We start from the raw sequence: 18325 nt of genomic DNA, 5'->3' as shown, positions 1-18325 counted from the left end.
CAAAACGGGGGGGTGCAGTCTTCCCCCCTCCTCCGGCCATTTATTCCCCTCGCCGGCCCCAAAATCTCCGTTTTTAACCCCAAAAACGGCTTTCTTCCCCCCGTTACATATTTTTGGGTTTGGAGATGATCCCGTCGGGATAATGCTGTTTGAACTGCGCCACCACGTCGGGGTCCAGGAGGTGGATTCCGTCCAGTTGGTTCCCCAAAGTAATCCTGAAAGAACATCCCCCCCCCCCCCCTAAAATTTAGCTAAAAAACCCCTTCACTTTTGGGGTGAAATCCATCGATTTGGGGTCCGGGGAGGTCTTACCAATTGGGTTGAACGTTATGGGGACGACCGAAGAGTTCGATTTTCCGGGTTCCGGGAGAGAGACGTTCGATCATCCCGTAAATCTCGTCGGGTTTGTGGCTGGTGGAGCGGACCTGGAAGGAGAGGAATTATTTTTTGGGGGAAAAAAAAAGCCGGTTTTGGGGGGCGCTCGTAAATTTTAGGGTGTGTGTGTCCCCCCCCCCGTCCAAATTTAGCCCTTTTTTTCCCTAAAATGGTGGTTTGGGATTTTTTTTCCGCTCACCTCGGCCACGATGACGTCGCAGTCTAAGCCCCGGTTGAAGCCCTGAGGGTTTCCCTTCACCCCCACCTGTGGGACGGGGGGGGAGATTTTGGGGAGGGGGGGGGGTGGGTGTCACCCCCAAAAACACCTCCCCTCACCCCAAAATTCCCCCCTCTCAAACCACCCCAGAATCCCAAAAACCCCTTTATGGGATCCTTTCACCCCAAAATCCCAGCCCGGGGTCCCCTCAACACCCCAACCCCCCTCCGGAAGCCCAAACCCCCCTTTTTGGGGTCTTTTCACCCCAAAATCCCACCCCAGGACCCCCCCAACACCCCCTCCCAGAACCCCAAAAAAGCCCTTTATGGGGTCTTTCACCCCAAAATCCCCCCACACTCCCCCAGAACCCCAAAAAGCCCTTTTTGGGGTCCCTTCACACACACACCCTGCCCCCGAACACCAAAAAAACCTTTTTGGGGTCCTTTCACCCCAAAATCCCACCCCAGGACCCCCCCAACACCCCCTCCCAGAACCCCAAAAAAACCCTTTATGGGGTCTTTCACCCCAAAATCCCCCCAAACTCTCCCCAGAACCCAAAAAAAAAGCCTTTATGGGGTCCCTTCACACACACACACACACACACCCAACCCCAAAAACCCCTTTTTGGGGTCCTTTCACCCCAAAATCCCACCCCAGGACCACCCCAGGAACCCCTCCCAGAACCCCAAAAAACCCTTTATGGGGTCTTTCACCCCAAAATCCCCCCAAACTCCCCCCCCCAGAACCCCAACCCCTCCCCAGAACCCCAAAACCCCCTTTTTGGGGTCCTTTCACCCCAAACTCCCCCCAGAAAACCCTTTTTGGGGTCCTTTCGCCCCAAAATTCCCCCCCCCTCCCCCCGGGACCCCAAAATCCCCCCCCGGGGACCCCCTTAAAAGCAGCCGCACATCGCTTTTGGGTGGAAAATTTGGGTGTTTTTGGGGCGGATTTAGAGGTTTTTTGGGGGGGGTTGGGTCTAGGGTTTTTTTTTGGGTGCAACAAGGGGATTTTGGGGTCCCTCAGTTTGGGGGGGGGGGCGTATTTTTTTTGGGGTGTCCCCCCCCCCCCCTTACCAGGCAGTGCTCTTTGCCGTGGTTGAGCCAGTGGCCGGTGCGTCCCGTGCGGATGATGCGCTGCAACTGGTTGGTTTTCACCCAAATTATCTCATCCACCCGCTCGTAACTGGTGGTTTTTATTTTTTGGGGTAAAAAGAGGTGATTTTGGGGGGTGTGTGGGGGGGGTGTGCTCAAATTGTGAAGGGGGGGGAGGACGGAGGAGGCGTACCCCTAAACTCACCCCCAGAGGTTGAGGCATTCGCGTCCCAACTCCATGGCCCTGAGAAGAGAAAGAGGGTGAAGGTTTTTTTGGGGGGTTTTGGAGGGATTTTGGGGGGTTTGGGGGGATTTTGGGGTGTTCTGGGGGCCACTAAGGGGGTTTTGGGGGGCCACTAAGGGGGTTTGGGGGGGCCCTAATGAGGTTGAGAGGTCACCGACGATGAAGGACTTTGGTCATCGATGGAGACAAGAAAGGGACTGGGGGGACACACACGGTGGTGACCCCCCAACGCCACGTCACCTTCTGGTGACCCAAAGGAGGAGGAAGATGGTGGAGGAGGAAGGTGGAGGAGGAAGGTGGAGGAGGAAGGTGGAGGAGGAGGAAGGTGGAGGAGGAGGAAGGTGGAGGAGGAGGAAGGTGGAGGAGGAGGAAGGTGGAGGAGGAGGAAGGTGGAGGAGGAGGAAGGTGGAGGAGGAGGAAGGTGGAGGAGGAGGAAGGTGGAGGAGGAGGAAGGTGGAGGAGGAGGAAGGTGGAGGAGGAGGAAGGTGGAGGAGGAGGAAGGTGGAGGAGGAGGAAGGTGGAGGAGGAGGAAGGTGGAGGAGGAGGAAGGTGGAGGAGGAGGAAGGTGGAGGAGGAGGAAGGTGGAGGAGGAGGAAGGTGGAGGAGGAGGAAGGTGGAGGAGGAAGGTGGAGGAGGAAGGTGGAGGAGGAAGGTGGAGGAGGAAGGTGGAGGACTTTGGTCACCGACGGAGACCATGGAGGACTTGGGGCCATTGAGGGCGAGGATGACAGTGGTGGCCCCCCAACGCCATGTCACCTTCTAGTGACCAAGAGGAAGACGAAGGACTTTGGTCACCAGTGGAGACCATGGAGGACCAGGGGGGACATTGAGGGTGAAGATGACAGTGGTGACCCCCCCAACACCGTGTCACTTTCTGGTGACCAAGAGGAAGACGGAAGATGAAGGACTTTGGTCATCAGCGGAGACCAGGGAGGACTTGGGGGCCATCTGAGGTGGGGGGAGATGGGAACAGTGGTGGCCCCCCCCAACGCCACGTCACCTTCCGGTGACCCAGAGGAAGAGGAAGCCCTCGTCCTGCAGGACGGGGATGTTGAGGCGCCGCATCTCGTCATCGGTCAAGGTGCCGTAGGGCAGCTCCATGTGGATGTCCCACGGCGGGTCGGCCATCACCACCGCGAACTTCCCCAAGATGCTGACGTCCAGGTAGCGGATGTCGCAGCAGATCCACTAAGATGGCGGTGGGGAAGAGGTTAAAATTGGGAGGGGGGAAAAAAACCACAAAATTAACCCTACGATCCCCCCCAAAAAAACTTCAAAAAAAAAAAAAAAAAAAACGCCCGCACGATATGGGGAGAAATCCCACCAAAACCTCCCTCAGAAATGGGAGGAAATCCCTCAAAAATCCCCTCAGAAATTCAAGGTATTGGGGCAAACCCCTCAGGAATTGAAAATACGGTGAGAAATCCCTACAACACCCCCCTCAAAGATTCAATATATTGGGACAAATCCCTCCAAAACCCCTCCGAAATTCAATAAATTGGGGGAAACCGCTCAGAAATTCAACACAGTGGGGGAAATCCCTCAAAAACTCAATGTATTTGGGACAAATCCCTCAGAAATCCGATGTATTGGTGGAAATCCATCTCTCAGAAATCCAAAATATTGGGATAATTCCCTGCAAAACCCCTCAGAAATCCAATCCCTTTGAAGAAATTTCTCCAACACTCCACAGAAATTCTGTATATTGGGGACAAACCCCTCAGAAATCCAAAATATTGTGAGAATTCCCTCCACCCCCCCCCTCATAAAATCCAAAATACTGAGAGAATTCACTCAAAGCCCTCTCAGAAATCCAACGTATTGGGAGAATTCCCTCAAAACCTCTCAGAAATCCAACATATTGGGGGAATTCCTTCCAAAACCCCTCAGAAATCCAACATATGGGGGAATTCCCTCCAAAACCCCTCAGAAATCCAACATATTGAGAGAATTCCCTCTAAAACACCTCAGAAATCCAACATATGGGGAAAATTCCCTCCAAAACCCCTCAGAAATCCAAAATACTGAAAGATTCCCTCAAAATCCTCTCAGAAATCCAACATATTGGGGGAATTCACTCCAAAACCCCTCAGAAATCCAAAATACTGAAAGAATTCCATCAAAACCCTCTCAGAAATCCAACATATTGGGGGAATCCCTCCAAAACCCCTCAGAAATCCAACATATTGGGGGAATCCCTCAAAGCCCTCTCAGAAATCCAACATATTGGGGGAATCCCTCCAAAACCCCTCAGAAATCCAACATATTGGGGGAATTCCCTCAAAACCTTCTCAGAAATCCAACATATTGGGAGAATCTCTCCAAAACCCCTCAGAAATCCAAAATATTGAGAGAATTCCCTCCAAAACCCCTCAGAAATCCAACATATTGGGAGAATTCCCTCTAAAACACCTCAGAAATCCAACATATGGGGAAAATTCCCTCCAAAACCCCTCAGAAATCCAAAATACTGAAAGATTCCCTCAAAACCCTCTCAGAACTCCACCATATTGGGGGAATTCCCTCCAAAACCCTCTCAGAAATCCAACATATTGGGGGAATTCCCTCCAAAACCCCTCAGAAATCCATCATATTGGAGGAATTCCATCAAAACCCTCTCAGAACTCCAACATATTGGGGGAATCCCTCCAAAAACCCTCAGAAATCCATCATATTGGGGGAATTCACTCCAAAACCCTCTCAGAACTCCAACATATTGGGGGAATCCCTCCAAAACCCCTCAGAAATCCAACATATTGGGGGAATTCCCTCAAAACCTTCTCAGAAATCCAACATACTGGGAGAATCTCTCCAAAACCCCTCAGAAATCCAACATATTGAGAGAATTCCCTCCAAAACCTCTCAGAAATCCAAAATATTGAGAGAATTCCCTCCAAATCCCCTCACAAATCCAACATATGGGGAATTCCCTCCAAAACCCCTCAGAAATCCAAAATATTGAGAGAATTCCCTCTAAAACACCTCAGAAATCCAATATATGGGGAAAATTCCCTCCAAAACCCCTCAGAAATCCAAAATACTGAAAGATTCCCTCAAAATCCTCTCAGAAATCCAAAATACTGAAAGATTCCCTCAAAATCCTCTCAGAAATCCAACATATTGGGGGAATTCCCTCCAAAACCCCTCAGAAATCCAACATATTGGGGGAATTCCCTCCAAAACCCCTCAGAAATCCATCATATTGGGGGAATTCCCTCCAAAACCCCTCAGAAATCCAACATATTGGGGGAATTCCCTCCAAAACCCCTCAGAAATCCATCATATTGGGGGAATTCCATCAAAACCCTCTTAGAACTCCAACATATTGGGGGAATCCCTCCAAAACCCCTCAGAAATCCAACATATTGGGGGAATCCCTCCAAAACCCCTCAGAAATCCAACATATGGGGGAATTCCCTCCAAAACCCCTCAGAAATGAAACATATGGGGAAAATTCCCTCCAAAACCCCTCAGAAATGCAACATATTGGGGGAATTCCCTCCAAAACCCCTCAGAAATCCAACATATGGGGGAATTCCCTCCAAAACCCCTCAGAAATCCAACATATTGGGGGAATTCACTCCAAAACCCCTCAGAAATCCAACATATTGGGGGAATCCCTCAAAGCCCTCTCAGAAATCCAACATATTGGGGGAATTCACTCCAAAACCCCTCAGAAATCCAACATATTGGGGGAATCCCTCCAAAACCCCTCAGAAATCCAAAATATTGAGAGAATTCCCTCCAAATCCCCTCACAAATCCAACATATGGGGGAATTCCCTCCAAAACCCCTCAGAAATCCATCATATTGGGGGAATTCACTCCAAAACCCCTCAGAAATCCAACATATTGGGGGAATCCCTCCAAAACCCCTCAGAAATCCAACATATTGGGGGAAACCCTCCAAAACCCCTCAGAACTCCAACATATTGGGAGAATTCCCTCCAAAGCCCCTCAGAAATCCCAAACCTCGGGCCGATCCCTTCGGAAGCCGACATGGCGTCGACCTTACCTGCGGGGGGAAGAGGCGGTCGGCGCCGGCGTCGGCGGTGGCGCCGCGTCCCAGGTCCTGCGGGGGACTGCGGTCGCGGGCGTGGGGACGCGGCGGGGTGCGCGGCGGGGTGGCCGGGCAGGCGTCGATCTCGTAATGGACGTATTTGCAGGTGTCCATGTGGAAGCAGGTGTTGAGGAAGGAGCAGTCGCCCAAGGACTCGTCCGTGTGCTTGTTGATGATGCGCCTGGGGAAGGAAGGGGGACAATGAGGGAGGGGGGGGGAGGGTGTCATGGCCGCCACGCGACAGCACGAGGGGGATATCGGGGGGGATTTGGGGGATAATGTGGGATAGAGGGGGAAATGGGGGGGATTTGGGGGGTAACGTGGGGATGGGGGGGGGAATGGGGGGATTTGGGGAGAAATTGGGGGGACTGGGGAGAAATTGGGGATAGAGTGGGGAAATTGGGGGGATTTGGGGGAAATAGGGGGGATTTGAGGAGAAATTGGGGATAGAGGGGGAAATTGGGGGATTTGGGGGATAATGTGGGGATGGGGGGGAAATGGGGGGGATTTGGGGAGAAATTGGGGGGAGTTGGGGAGAAATTGGGGATAGAGGGGGAAATAGGGGGGATTTGGGGGAAATAGGGGGGATGGGGGGGAAATGGGGGAGATTTGGGGGGTAACGTGGGGATGGGGGGGATTTGGGGAGAAATTGGGGGGACTGGGGAGAAATTGGGGATAGAGCGGGGAAATAGGGGGGATTTGAGGAGAAATTGGGGGGAGTTGGGGGGGAAATAGGGGGGATTTGGGGAGAAATTGGGGGGATTGGGGAGAAATTGGGGGGATTTGGGGAGAAATTGGGGATAGAGGGGGAAATGGGGGGGATTTGGGGAGAAATTGGGGATAGAGGGGGAAAATGAGGGGGATTTGGGGAGAAATTGGGGGGGATAGGGGGGGAAATGGGGGGGATGGGGGGGATAATGTGGGGATGGGGGGAAATGAGGGGATTTGGGGAGAAATAGGGGGGATTTGGGGAGAAATAGGGGGGATTTGGGGAGAAATAGGGGGGATTTGGGGAGAAATAGGGGGGATTTGGGGGGATTTGGGGGATAATGTGGGGATAGAGGGGGAAATGGGGATTTGGGGAGAAATTGGGGGGAGTTGGGGAGAAATTGGGGATAGAGGGGGAAATGGGGAGGATTTGGGGAGAAATTGGGGGGATTTGGGGGCAGAAATGTGGGGGATTTGGGGAGAAATTGGGGGGATTGGGGAGAAATTGGGGATAGAGGGGGAAAATGGGGGGGATTTGGGGAGAGTTGGGGAGAAATTGGGGATAGAGGGGGAAATAGGGGGGATTTGAGGAGAAATTTGGGATAGAGGGGGAAATGGGGGGGATTTGAGAAGAAATTGGGGATAGAGGGGGAAATTAAGGTGATGGAGGGGTATATTGGGGGGATTTGGGGAGAAATTGGGGGGATTGGGGGAGAAATTGGGGATAGAGGAGGAGGACCACGGGGTGATGGACGGAGGAGGACCACTGACTGACCGGAAATGGAGTTTTCGGCACGGCCGGTCGGCGCCGGTGGCCTTCACACATTCCTCCTTGGTGCCGTGGTCGCAGAACTCCTGGACCTGGGCCCGGCCCCGCGACCGAAACTTCTCCACGATGGACTGCTCCTTGGCCGTGGTGGTGTTGAGCAGCTCCAGGATCTCCTGGCTGACCTGGGGAGGAGGTGGACATCTCAGCTGGGTGGGTGGGGGGAGAAGTCCCCAAAGGCCTGACCCTCCCGGGGGTACCCGGGTACCGTTTTTGGGGGTGAAATCATCTTCTCCTCCCTGGTTTGGTAGGACCTCAAAACCTCAACCCTTTGAGAAGCATTCAAGGGTGTCCTCCACCATTTTGGGGTCAACCCAACCTTCTTCCTTGGTGGCACCTCCAACACCTCAACCCTTCCAGGAGCACCCATGGGTGTCCTCCACCATTTTGGGGTCAACCCAACCTTCTTCCTTGGTGGCATCTCCAACACCTCAACCCTCTGAGAAGAACCCAAGTGTGTCCTTCAACATTTTGGGGGTCAAGCCACCTTCTTCCTTGGTGGCACCTCCAACACCTCAACCCTCTGAGAAGCACCCAAGTGTGACCTCCACCATTTTGGTGGTCAAACCACCTTATTCCTTGGTGGCACCTCCAACACCTCAACCCTTCCAGGAGCACCCAAGTGTGTCCTCCACAATTTTGGGGGTCAACCCATCCTTCTTCCTTGGTGCCACCTCCAACACCTCACCCTTGGGTGCTCCTCAAAGGGTTGTCCTCCACCATTTTGGGGGTCAACCCACCCTTCTTCCTTGGTGCCATCTCCAACACCTCATCCTTGGGCGCTCCTCAAAGGGTTGTCCTCCACCATTTTGGGGGTCAACCCAACCTTCTTCCTTGGTGCCATCTCCAACACCTCAACCCTTCCAGGAGTACCCATGGGTGTCCTCCACCATTTTGGGGTCAACCCAACCTTCTTCCTTGGTGCCATCTCCAACACCTCAACCCTCTGAGAAGAACCCAAGTGTGTCCTTCAACATTTTGGGGGTCAAGCCACCTTCTTCCTTGGTGGCACCTCCAACACCTCAACCCTCTGAGAAGCACCCAAGTGTGTCCTCCACCATTTTGGGGGTCAACCCAACCTTCTTCCTTGGTGCCATCTCCAACACCTCACCCTTGGGCGCTCCTCAAAGGGTTGTCCTCCACCATTTTGGGGGTCAACCCAACCTTCTTCCTTGGTGCCATCTCCAACACCTCAACCCTTCCAGGAGCACCCATGGGTGTCCTCCACCATTTTGGGGTCAACCCAACCTTCTTCCTTGGTGCCATCTCCAACACCTCAACCCTCTGAGAAGAACCCAAGTGTGTCCTTCAACATTTTGTGGGTCAAGCCACCTTCTTCCTTGGTGGCACCTCCAACACCTCAACCCTTCCAGGAGCACCCAAGTGTGTCCTCCACCATTTTGGTGGTCAAACCACCTTCTTCCTTGGTGCCATCTCCAACACCTCACCCTTGGGTGCTCCTCAAAGGGTTGTCCTCCACCATTTTGGGGGTCAACCCAACCTTCTTCCTTGGTGCCATCTCCAACACCTCAACCCTTCCAGGAGCACCCATGGGTATCCTCCACCATTTTGGGGTCAACCCAACCTTCTTCCTTGGTGCCATCTCCAACACTTCAACCCTCTGAGAAGCACCCAAGTGTGTCCTCCACCATTTTGGGGGCCAACCCACCCTTCTTCCTTAGTGCCATCTCCAACACCTCAACCCTTCCAGGAGCACCCAAGGGTGTCCCCCACCATTTCGGGAAGCGAACCCAACCTTCTTGCTCTGCTGCTCCTTGGTGGACTGCTGACTCAGCAAGCTCTCGATCTCCAAGTCCACATCGGACGCCTGCTTCCGGGACTTCTTCAGCATCTCCTTCCCCGCTTCGCCGCCGCCGCCGCCCGCCGCCAACGCCGCCGCCCCGCCACCGTCTTGTTCCGCCCGCCGCTTCCTTCCGGATGTTTCTTGCCCGACGTTCCCTCCGCTTTCGCCCACGGCCCCCGTCATGGCCGACAGCTTGGAGTGGTCGGCGTAGGTGACCACGGTGGGTTGAGAAGGTCCGTCTTGAAGCAAACCCCTCCGCACCTCGATGAGCTCCTGGGCGGCGAACTTCTGCAGCAAGCTCTCCACCCCGCGGGGGGTGACGGGGGCCTCGGGCTGGGTGGTGGGACCCCAAAATGACGTGGGGGTGAGGAAGGCGAGGGCGGGGCTAAAAAGGGGGGTGGGGGGAGGAGGACGGCGGGGTGGGGAGGAGGCATCTAAGGGGGCTTACGGTGGCGATGGCGCGGCAGATGGCCAAAGCGTCGGTGGGGAGGGGCAGAGTGAGGTCGGCCAAGTGGAGGAGGAGACGGCGCTCCAAAGCGGGGTCGGCTTCTGCCTCCCCTCCCCCCACCGCCGTGACGGGGGGTCCCGTCCCACCACCACCACCACCACCACCGGCGGTGGAGGAGGTGGTGGTGGTGGCGGCGGCGGAGGCGGAGAGGGCGGAGCCACCGCAGGGCCCCGCCCCTGCCCCGCCCGCCGGCGGGGTGGGGGTGGGGGGCGCCGGGCTGGAGGTGCGGGGGGGGTCTGCGGGGGGGAGGGGGGAGGTCGGAGACCCCTCCCCCCAACCCCCCGAAATCCCACGGAAAGACCTCCCCCACACCCCCCCCCATTAACCTTTGACCCCTCGTTAACCCCAACCCCTCGTTAACCCCCAACCCCCTCGTTAACCCCAACCCCCTCATTAACCCCCCAACCCCCTCGTTGACCCCTCGTTAACCCCAACCGCTCGTTGACCCCCAACCCCTCATTAACCCCCAACCCCCTCATTGACCCCTCGTTAACCCCAACCCCTCGTTAACCCCAACCTCTCATTAACCCCCCAACCCTCTCGTTGACCCCTCGTTAACCCCCAACCCCTCATTAACCCCCAACCCCCTCATTGACCCCTTGTTAACCCCAACCCCTCGTTAACCCCAACCCCTCGTTAACCCCAACCCCTCGTTAACCCCAACCCCTCGTTAACCCCAACCCCTCGTTAACCCCAACCCCCTCGTTAACCCCTCATTAACCCCAACCCCTCGTTAACCCCCAACCCCCTCGTTGACCCCCCAAACCCTCATTGACCCCTCATTAACCCCCAACCCCTCATTAACCCCCCAATCCCTCATTAACCCCCATTAACCTCTGACCCCCCAATTAGTCACTGACCCCCCCCAAAAGACCCCCCTGAACCTAATTAACCCCTGACCCCACGTTAAGCTCTGACCCATTAACCCCCCCCCCCGACCGCCCTAATTAAGTCACCGAGCCCCTCATTAACTCCTGACCCCTCATTAAGCCCCGAACCCCCTAATTAGTTGCTGAGCCCCTGAAAGACCCCCGACCCACTCATTAACTCCAACCCCTCGTTAACCTGACCCCCCTAATTAGTCAGAGCCCCTCATTAACCCCCGACCCCCCTAATTACTCGCTGAGCGCCCCAATTAGCCCCTGAACCCCCTAATTAGTCGCTGAGCCCCCTAAAGACCCCCTGACCCCCTCATTAACCCCGACCCCTCATTAGTGTCAGACTCCCCTAATTAGTCAGAGCCCCTCATTAACCCGAGACCCCCCTAATTAGAGCCCCCTTATTAATCAGAGCCCCTCATTAACCCCCGACCCCCCTAATTAGAGCCCCCTTATTAGTCAGAGCCCCTCATTAACCCCCGACCCCCCTAATTACTCAGAGTCCCCTAATTACTCAGAGCCCCTCATTAACCCCCGACCCCTCATTAACCCCAGACCCCCCCAATTAGTCACTGAGGCCCCTAATTAGCCCCCGAACCCCCTAATTAGTCACTGAGGCCCCCAAAGACCCCCAACCCCCTCATTAACCCTTAACCCCCTCACCCCAATTAACCCCCTCACCCCAATTAACCCCTCACTCCCCCATAACCTCCCCCCGCCCCCCCTTAACCTTTGACCTCCGCCCTTTGACCCCTCACCCCCCCCTCCGCCCCCCCCGCGCGCCATCACCAAGCGGGTCCTGCTTCCGCCGCCGCTGCAGCCGCTCCCTCAGCGAGTCCAGCTGCTTCTTGTGGGCCTGGATCGAGCTCCACGTATCCGACATGGCGACAACGACGACCGCCGCCACCGGGACCCACCGCCGCCACCACCACCACCGGGACCCGGACCCGCCGTTCTCCCCTGACCCGGAACCGGAAGGCCTTGAAGCGGCCGCCGCCATCTTAAGTGAGGGCGCGGGCCCCGGCGGGTGCTATGGTAACCGCCGCCATTTTGGGCGCTGCCACCGCCCCCTTCCCCCCCCCCCGGGCAGAAAGATACCATGGCAACCGGCGCCATCTTGAGGGCTGGCCCCTCCTCCTTACGCGGGCACCATGGCAACCGCCGCCATTTTAGGCGCTGGCACCGCCCCCTCCAGCACGGCGCCATGGCAACCGGCGCCATATTGAGGGCTGGCCCTTCCTCCTTACGCGGGCACCATGGCAACCGCCGCCATTTTGAGGGGCGGCCCCTCCCTCTCGCGCAGGTACCATGGCAACCGCCGCCATTTTGAGGGGCGGCCCCTCCCTCTCGCGCAGGTACCATGGCAACCGCCGCCATCTTGAGGGCTGCCTCCCCCACCCCCGAGTGGGCGCCATGGCAACGGCCGCCATTTTGAGCCCCCCCCCCCCCACGCGGGCGCCATGGCAACGGCCGCCATCTTGTGGCCTGACAGAGCCAGGTTGGGGGGGGGGGGGGGGGGGCACCTCTTTTTGGGGAGGATTTCCCCCTTTTTTCCCCCCTCCTCTGAACCCCAAATCATAGACAGGAGGCGGGGGGGGGGGGAGGAGGTGTCAGCAAACGGCTTTAATAGGCCTACGCTATGGGGGGGGGGGGGGATTTTGGGGTGAGGAGGGGGGATTTTAGGGTGCGGGGGGGGGGGGGGGGGATTTTGGGGGTGTTCCCCCCCCCTTCTCCCCACTAATTAAACTACTTCTTTGCCTCCCCGGCGCCGGTGGGGGTCAGGGTCCAATTTGGGGGTACCTGTAGGTGAGGAGGGAAAATGGGGGTGTCAAAAAAACCTTAATTGGGGGGGGGGAAATCCTCAAAATCCCCTAAATTTGGGGGTGTCCCCCCCCTTCCTCTTACTTTTGGGGACCCCCAAACCTCCCCCTTCCCCTTGAAGACCCCCAAAACCCCTTAAATTGGGGGGTAGAACCCCAAAATCCCCTAAATCTTGGGGTCCTCCAAGATCTCCCCTTCTTCTTGAAGACCCCACAAACCCCATAAATTGGGGGGGGACCCCCAAAATCCCCCAAATTTTGGGGTTCCCCCACTCTTCCCCTTACTTTTGGGACCCCCAAACCTCCCCCTTCCCCTTGAAGACCCCCAAAACCCCTTAAATTGGGGGGAGAACCCCCAAAATCCCCTAAATTTGGGGGTCCCCCAAGATCTCCCCTTCTTCTTGAAGACCCCACAAACCCCATAAATTGGGGGGGAACCCCCCAAATCCCCTAAATTTGGGGGTGTCCCCCCCTTCCCCTTACTTTTGGGGACCCCCAAACCTCCCCCTTCCCCTTGAAGACCCCCAAAACCCCTTAAATTGTGGGGAGAACCCCCAAAATCCCCTAAATTTGGGGGTCCCCCAAGATCTCCCCTTCTTCTTGAAGACCCCACAAACCCCATAAATTGGGGGGAGAACCCCCAAAATCCCCTAAATTTGCGGGTCCCCCAAGACCTTCCCTTCCCCTTGAAGACCCCCCGAACCCCATAAATTGGGGGGAGAACCCCCAAAATCCCCTAAATTTGGGGTCCCCCAAGATCTCCCCTTCCCCTTGAAGACCCCACAAACCCCGTAAATTGGGCGGGAACCCCAAAATCCCCTAAATTTGCGGGTGTCCCCCCTTCCCCTTACTTTTGGGGATCCCCAAACCTCCCCCTTCCCCTTGAAGACCCCCAAAACCCCTTAAATTGGGGGGAGAACCCCCAAAATCCCCTAAATTTGGGGTCCCCCAGGACCTCCCCTTCCCCTTGAAGACCCCCTGAACCCCTTAAATTGGGGGGAAACCCCCAAATCCCCTAAATTTGGGGGTCCCCCAAGATCTCCCCTTCCCCTTGAAGACCCCACAAACCCCGTAAATTGGGCGGGAACCCCAAAATCCCCTAAATTTGGGGGTGTGTCCCCCCTTCCCCTTACTTTTGGGGATCCCCAAACCTCCCCCTTCCCCTTGAAGACCCCCAAAACCCCTTAAATTGGGGGGGAACCCCCCAAATCCCCTAAATTTGGGGGTCCCCCAAGGACCTCCCCTTCCCCTTGAAGACCCTCTGAACCCCTTAAATTGGGGGGGAACCCCCAAAATCCCCTAAATTTGGGGGTGTGTCCCCCCTTCCCCTTACTTTTGGGGATCCCCAACCCCCCTTCCCCTTGAAGACCCTCTGAACCCCTTAAATTGGGGGGAAACCCCCCAAATCCCCTAAATTTGGGGGTCCCCCAAGACCTCCCCTTCCCCTTGAAGACCCCCCAAACCCCTTAAATTGGGGGGAAACCCCCCAAAATCCCCTAAAATTTGGGGGGATTCCCCCCCGTTTTACCTGCTTCCTCGCCCCCTCCTTGCCTTCCTCCCCTCCTCCTTCCTCGTTTTCGGGGTCCCCCGCCGCGTTTTCGGGGGGCCGCCCGCCCCCCCCTTTCCCCGCTTCCTCTTCCTCTTCCTCCTCCTCTTCCTCTTCCTCGGTGGGGGGGTCCCGCTTGGGGCTGCTCCCCGCCGCCGACTCTTCCTCCTCGCTGCCTTCCTCTTCTTCCTCTTCCTCCTCTTCGGAGACCTCCTCCTCCTCTTCTCGGGGGTTCCCCCCTAATTGGGGGTTCCCCCCTTGTTGGGGGGCGTTCCCCGTTATTTGGGGGATCCCCCCGGCGGGGGGAATCCCCCCGATTTGGGGGTTCCCCCCGGTTCCGTTGGGCAGTTGCCCCCCTAAATGAAGGCGGACGTGTTGTTGGAGGTTGAGGGCGTTGGTGAACTTCTTCTGGCAGAGGGGGCAGGAATTTGGGGGGCCCCCCCGGTGACCCCCGAAATGAGCCCGTAAATTGCCCCGGGTGGAGAAGCAACGCCCGCAAATCTTACAGCGAAAAGGCCGTTCCCCCCCCAAAAAAATTCCCCCCGGAATTCCGCCGCCGTGTTGACCGAAATGTAACCGTAGAGCGCGCGGACAACTCAACACCCGCCGACAAACGGGACATTGGTGTCGCGGCGGATCCGGTGAGGAGGAGGAGGAGGAGGAGGAGGAAGGATTCGGCGGGTCAATCTTCTCCACCAGTTGTTGAAGTTTGGACGTCTCCGAAGGAGCGGTCTCCAAAAAAAGGGGAGAACCCTTAAAACGACCGGCGAAGAGCGCCCAACCTTGGGGTTTGCCGGGAGGAGTGTTTTCATCGCCGCCTTTAGATCTTCCCTCGGTGGCCTTCAACAGGAGAAGCTTGTGGAAGGCGGTGAGGTGTTGGGCGGGCGCGGTGAGGTGATGGGCGGCCGCCGTCAGCGGTTGGGCGGCCCCGGTGAGATGTTGGGCGGCCCCGGTGAGATGTTGGGCGGCCCCGGTGAGAGGTTGGGCGGCCGCGTTGACCGGTTGGGCGGCCGCGTTGACCGGTTGGGCGGCCGCGTTGAGTTGGGTGGTCCCGCTGAGATGTTGAGTGGTCCCGCTGAGATGTTGAGTGGTCCCGCTGAGATGTTGAGTGGCCGCGTTGACCGGTTGGTTGACTGCGTTGACTTGGTTGGCCGCGGTGAGATGTTGGGTGGTCCCGGTGAGGTTTTGGGTGGTCCCGGTGAGATTTTGGGTGGTCCCGGTGAGATTTTGAGCAGCGGCGTTGAGATGTTGAGTGGCCGCGTTGAGTTGACCGGACGCTGAAGGATGTTGGCTGGCCCCGGCGAGATGTTGGGTGGCCCCGGTGAGATGTTGGGTGGCCGCCGGCGCCGGGAGGAGGTAATCGAGGTGTTGGGGGACGGGGTGAGGGTTCATCTGGACGTGGGGGTACTTTTCGCGGTGACGGTGGAAGTGGACCTTCAGGTTACCGCGGGTGGTGAAGCGGTTGCCGCAAACGTTGCACTTGTAGGGTCTTTCGCCGGTGTGGGACCGGAGATGGATTTGCCGAGCGCTGTCGCTGCCGAAAGCTTTGCCGCAAAATCCGCACTCGTGGCGGGGGGTCCCCGAATCCCCCCCCAAATTTTTAGGGCGTAGAAGACCCGGTGAAGATCCTCCAACCAAAGCCGGTAAGAAGGCGGCGACGCCGCCGGTGGGAGATTCCGTTTTAAGCCCTCGGGGCCCCACGGGGAAATGAGGGAAAAGATGGAAAAAATGGGGTTTGGGGGGGTCGTTTTTGGGGGCGAAGGGGGGTAGAGGGGTTTTGGGGTTCTCCAAAGTCCCCAAAAGGAGGACTTGACGGCAGATCTCCTCCGTCATCTGCATCTGGTGGAGTTGACGTTGTTGAAGGACCCGGAGCTCCTCCAAAATCAAAGGGAGGTTTAAAGGGCCCCCCCCGGAATTTGGGGGACCCCCGGAAGTGGGGGGCGGTGGCGGGGGGTCGGCGTCGGCGTCCATGTTGGGTGGGGACGAGGAGGAGGAAGAGGAGGAAGAAGAAGACGGGAGGACCGGAGGACCTTCACGTGGGGGCGGGGAGGCGGCGCCGGGGGACCCTGTGGAGGACAGACACCCCCCCCCTCCCCGCCCCCAAAAATGACGTTTTACACCCCAAAAATCATCCCTTGGGCTCCCCGTAACGCGTCCCCCCCCGGGAGCCCAAAATCCCCGTTATCACCCCAAAAATCCTCTCCCAGAACCTCAAGAGCTCTCCGTAAATTGTGTCCCACCAGGAGACAGCCCCTAAAATCCCCCTTTATCCCCCCCACCCCCCCCGAAATCCCCGTTATTCCCCCCAAAATCCTCCCCTGAGCTCCCCGTAAATTACGTCCCACCAGGAGCCCCCCCCCCAAATCCCCATTATCCCCCCCAAATCCCCATTATCTCCCCCAAATCCCCATTATTCTCCCCAAAATCCCCATTATTCCCCCTCCCCAAACAGCGTCTCCCCAAAACCTCCATTACTATCCCAAAACCCCCATTATCCCCCCAAAATCCCCATTATCCCCCCCAAAACCAGCAGCCCCCCCAAACCCCCATTAACCCCCCAAATCCCCATTATCCCCCCAAAATCCCCCTTATTCCCCCCAAAACAGCGCCCCCCCAAATCTCCATTATTTTCCCCCAAAACCCCATTATTTCCCCCAAAATCTCAATTTTTCCCCCAAAACCAGCATCCCCCCCGGCAGTGCCCCCCCAAAAATCCCCATTTCCCCCCCCTAAAAACAGCACACACACCCCAAATCCCCATTATTCCCCCCAAAATCCCCCTTATTCCCCCCAAAACACCGCACCCCCCAAACCCCATCATTTTCCCCAAAATCTCAATTTTTCCCCCCAAAAACAGCATCCCCCCCCCAGCAGTGCCCCCCAAAAATCCCCATTCCCCCCCTAAAAACAGCACACACCCCCCAAATCCCCCTTATTCCCCCCAAAATCCCCCTTATTCCCCCAAAACACCGCACCCCCCAAATCCCCATTATTTTCCCCAAAATCTCAATTTTTCCCCCCCAAAACAGCATCCCCCCCCGGCAGTGCCCCCCCAAAAATCCCCATTCCCCCCCCTAAAAACAGCACACACACCCCAAATCCCCATTATTCCCCCCAAAATCCCCCTTATTCCCCCAAAACACCGCACCCCCCCAAACCCCATTATTTTCCCCAAAATCTCAATTTTTCCCCCCAAAAACAGCATCCCCCCCCCCAGCAGTGCCCCCCAAAAATCCCCATTCCCCCCCCTAAAAACAGCACACACACCCCAAATCCCCATTATTCCCCCAAAATCCCCCTTATTCCCCCCAAAACACCGCACCCCCCCCAAACCCCATTATTTTCCCCAAAATCTCAATTTTTCCCCCAAAAACAGCATCCCCCCCCCAGCAGTGCCCCCCCAAAAATCCCCATTCCCCCCCTAAAAACAGCACACACACCCCAAATCCCCCTTATTCCCCCCCAAAATCCCCCTTATTCCCCCCAAAACACCGCACCCCCCAAAATCCCCATTATTTTCCCCAAATCCCCATTATTTTCCCAAAATCCCCATTATTTTCCCCAAAATCTCCATTTTCCCCCCCAAAACAGCATCACTCCCCCCGGCAGCCCCCCCCCCCCCCAAATCCCCATTACCTCCCCCAAATCCCCGGTATCACCCCCAAAATCCCCATTATTCCCCCCAAAACAGCATCTCCCCCCCAAAACCCCCATTATTTTCCCCAAACCCGTTATTTTCCCCAAAATTCCCATTTTTCCCCCCAAAACAGCTCCCCCCCCCCCCGGCCACCCCCCAAATCCCCCTTATCCCCTTTCCCCAATCCCCCTCCCCAAAATCCCCCTTATCCCCCCCCAAAATCCCCCTTCCCCCCCCCCCCAAAAAAGCCCCTCCCTCCAAATCCCCATTAGTAGCCCCAAAATCCCATTTTTTCCCCCAAAACAACACCGCCCCCTCCACCGTCCCCCCAAATCCGTCATCCCCCCCCCCAATCCCTATTACCCTCCCCAAAATCCCCATTATTCCCCCCAAAACACCCCCTCCCCCAAATCCCCCTTCCCCCCCCCCCCCCCCCAATCCCCCTTTTTTCCCCCCCAAATCCCCATTTTCCCTCCCCCAAATCCCCCTTTTTCACCCCAAAACCTCCCCCGGGGGGGGGGGACACACACGTAGGTCGCCACCCACCTCCCGCCTCGGCCATGGCTATGGGGGGGGTCCCCTTGGTCGCCCCCCCCCCCCCTCCTTCTCCCC

The 18325-nt window shown here is 56.9% G+C and overlaps 2 protein-coding genes across 3 annotated transcripts; both read right to left on the bottom strand.

Annotated features, from left to right (window-relative positions):
- Positions 1 to 6: 6 nt before the first annotated feature.
- Positions 7 to 11646, bottom strand: METTL3 (methyltransferase 3, N6-adenosine-methyltransferase complex catalytic subunit). 2 transcript variants are annotated; one of them, XM_082501456.1, is made up of 11 exons: positions 11500 to 11646; positions 9773 to 10068; positions 9277 to 9657; positions 7470 to 7645; positions 5942 to 6167; positions 2928 to 3115; positions 1889 to 1927; positions 1666 to 1774; positions 575 to 640; positions 313 to 425; positions 7 to 215 (listed from the first exon to the last, which is right to left on the bottom strand). In XM_082501456.1, the coding sequence occupies exons 1-11, from the start codon at positions 11591 to 11593 to the stop codon at positions 104 to 106; spliced, it is 1800 nt and encodes a 599-aa protein (XP_082357582.1). In that variant the 5' UTR covers positions 11594 to 11646; the 3' UTR covers positions 7 to 103. The 2 variants fall into 2 exon arrangements, with proteins under 2 accessions (XP_082357582.1, XP_082357583.1); XM_082501457.1 differs by lacking the exon at positions 575 to 640.
- Positions 11647 to 12364: 718 nt separating this feature from the next.
- On the bottom strand, positions 12365 to 18292 carry LOC309685727 (sal-like protein 2). Its single transcript, XM_082501455.1, has 3 exons — positions 18260 to 18292; positions 14059 to 16166; positions 12365 to 12510 (listed from the first exon to the last, which is right to left on the bottom strand). Exons 1-3 carry the CDS (start codon positions 18273 to 18275, stop codon positions 12457 to 12459), a joined length of 2178 nt encoding a protein of 725 aa, XP_082357581.1. The 5' UTR covers positions 18276 to 18292; the 3' UTR covers positions 12365 to 12456.
- Between the last annotated feature and the right edge of the window lie 33 nt (positions 18293 to 18325).

This window comes from Vanellus vanellus, assembly GCF_965231255.1.
Source record: "Vanellus vanellus genome assembly, contig: HAP1_SCAFFOLD_2119, whole genome shotgun sequence".
NCBI lineage: Eukaryota > Metazoa > Chordata > Aves > Charadriiformes > Charadriidae > Vanellus > Vanellus vanellus.
The sequence above is the reverse complement of the archived record's forward strand: the minus strand, read 5'-3'. Positions and strand labels throughout refer to the sequence as shown.

Excerpts from the sequence above, each read along its gene's own strand:
- METTL3 (XM_082501456.1), bottom strand. The coding sequence starts at position 11,593 with ATGTCGGATACGTGGAGCTCGATCCAGGCCCACAAGAAGCAGCTGGAC. Across the intron at positions 9,658-9,772 it reads TCTGCCGCGCCATCGCCACC|CCCGAGGCCCCCGTCACCCC; the intron begins GTAAGCCCCCTT and ends CCCACCACCCAG. Across the intron at positions 3,116-5,941 it reads ACCGCCTCTTCCCCCCGCAG|TGGATCTGCTGCGACATCCG; the intron begins GTAAGGTCGACG and ends CCGCCATCTTAG.
- LOC309685727 (XM_082501455.1), bottom strand. Across the intron at positions 12,511-14,058 it reads AGGAGGGGGCGAGGAAGCAG|GTACCCCCAAATTGGACCCT; the intron begins GTAAAACGGGGG and ends CCTCACCTACAG.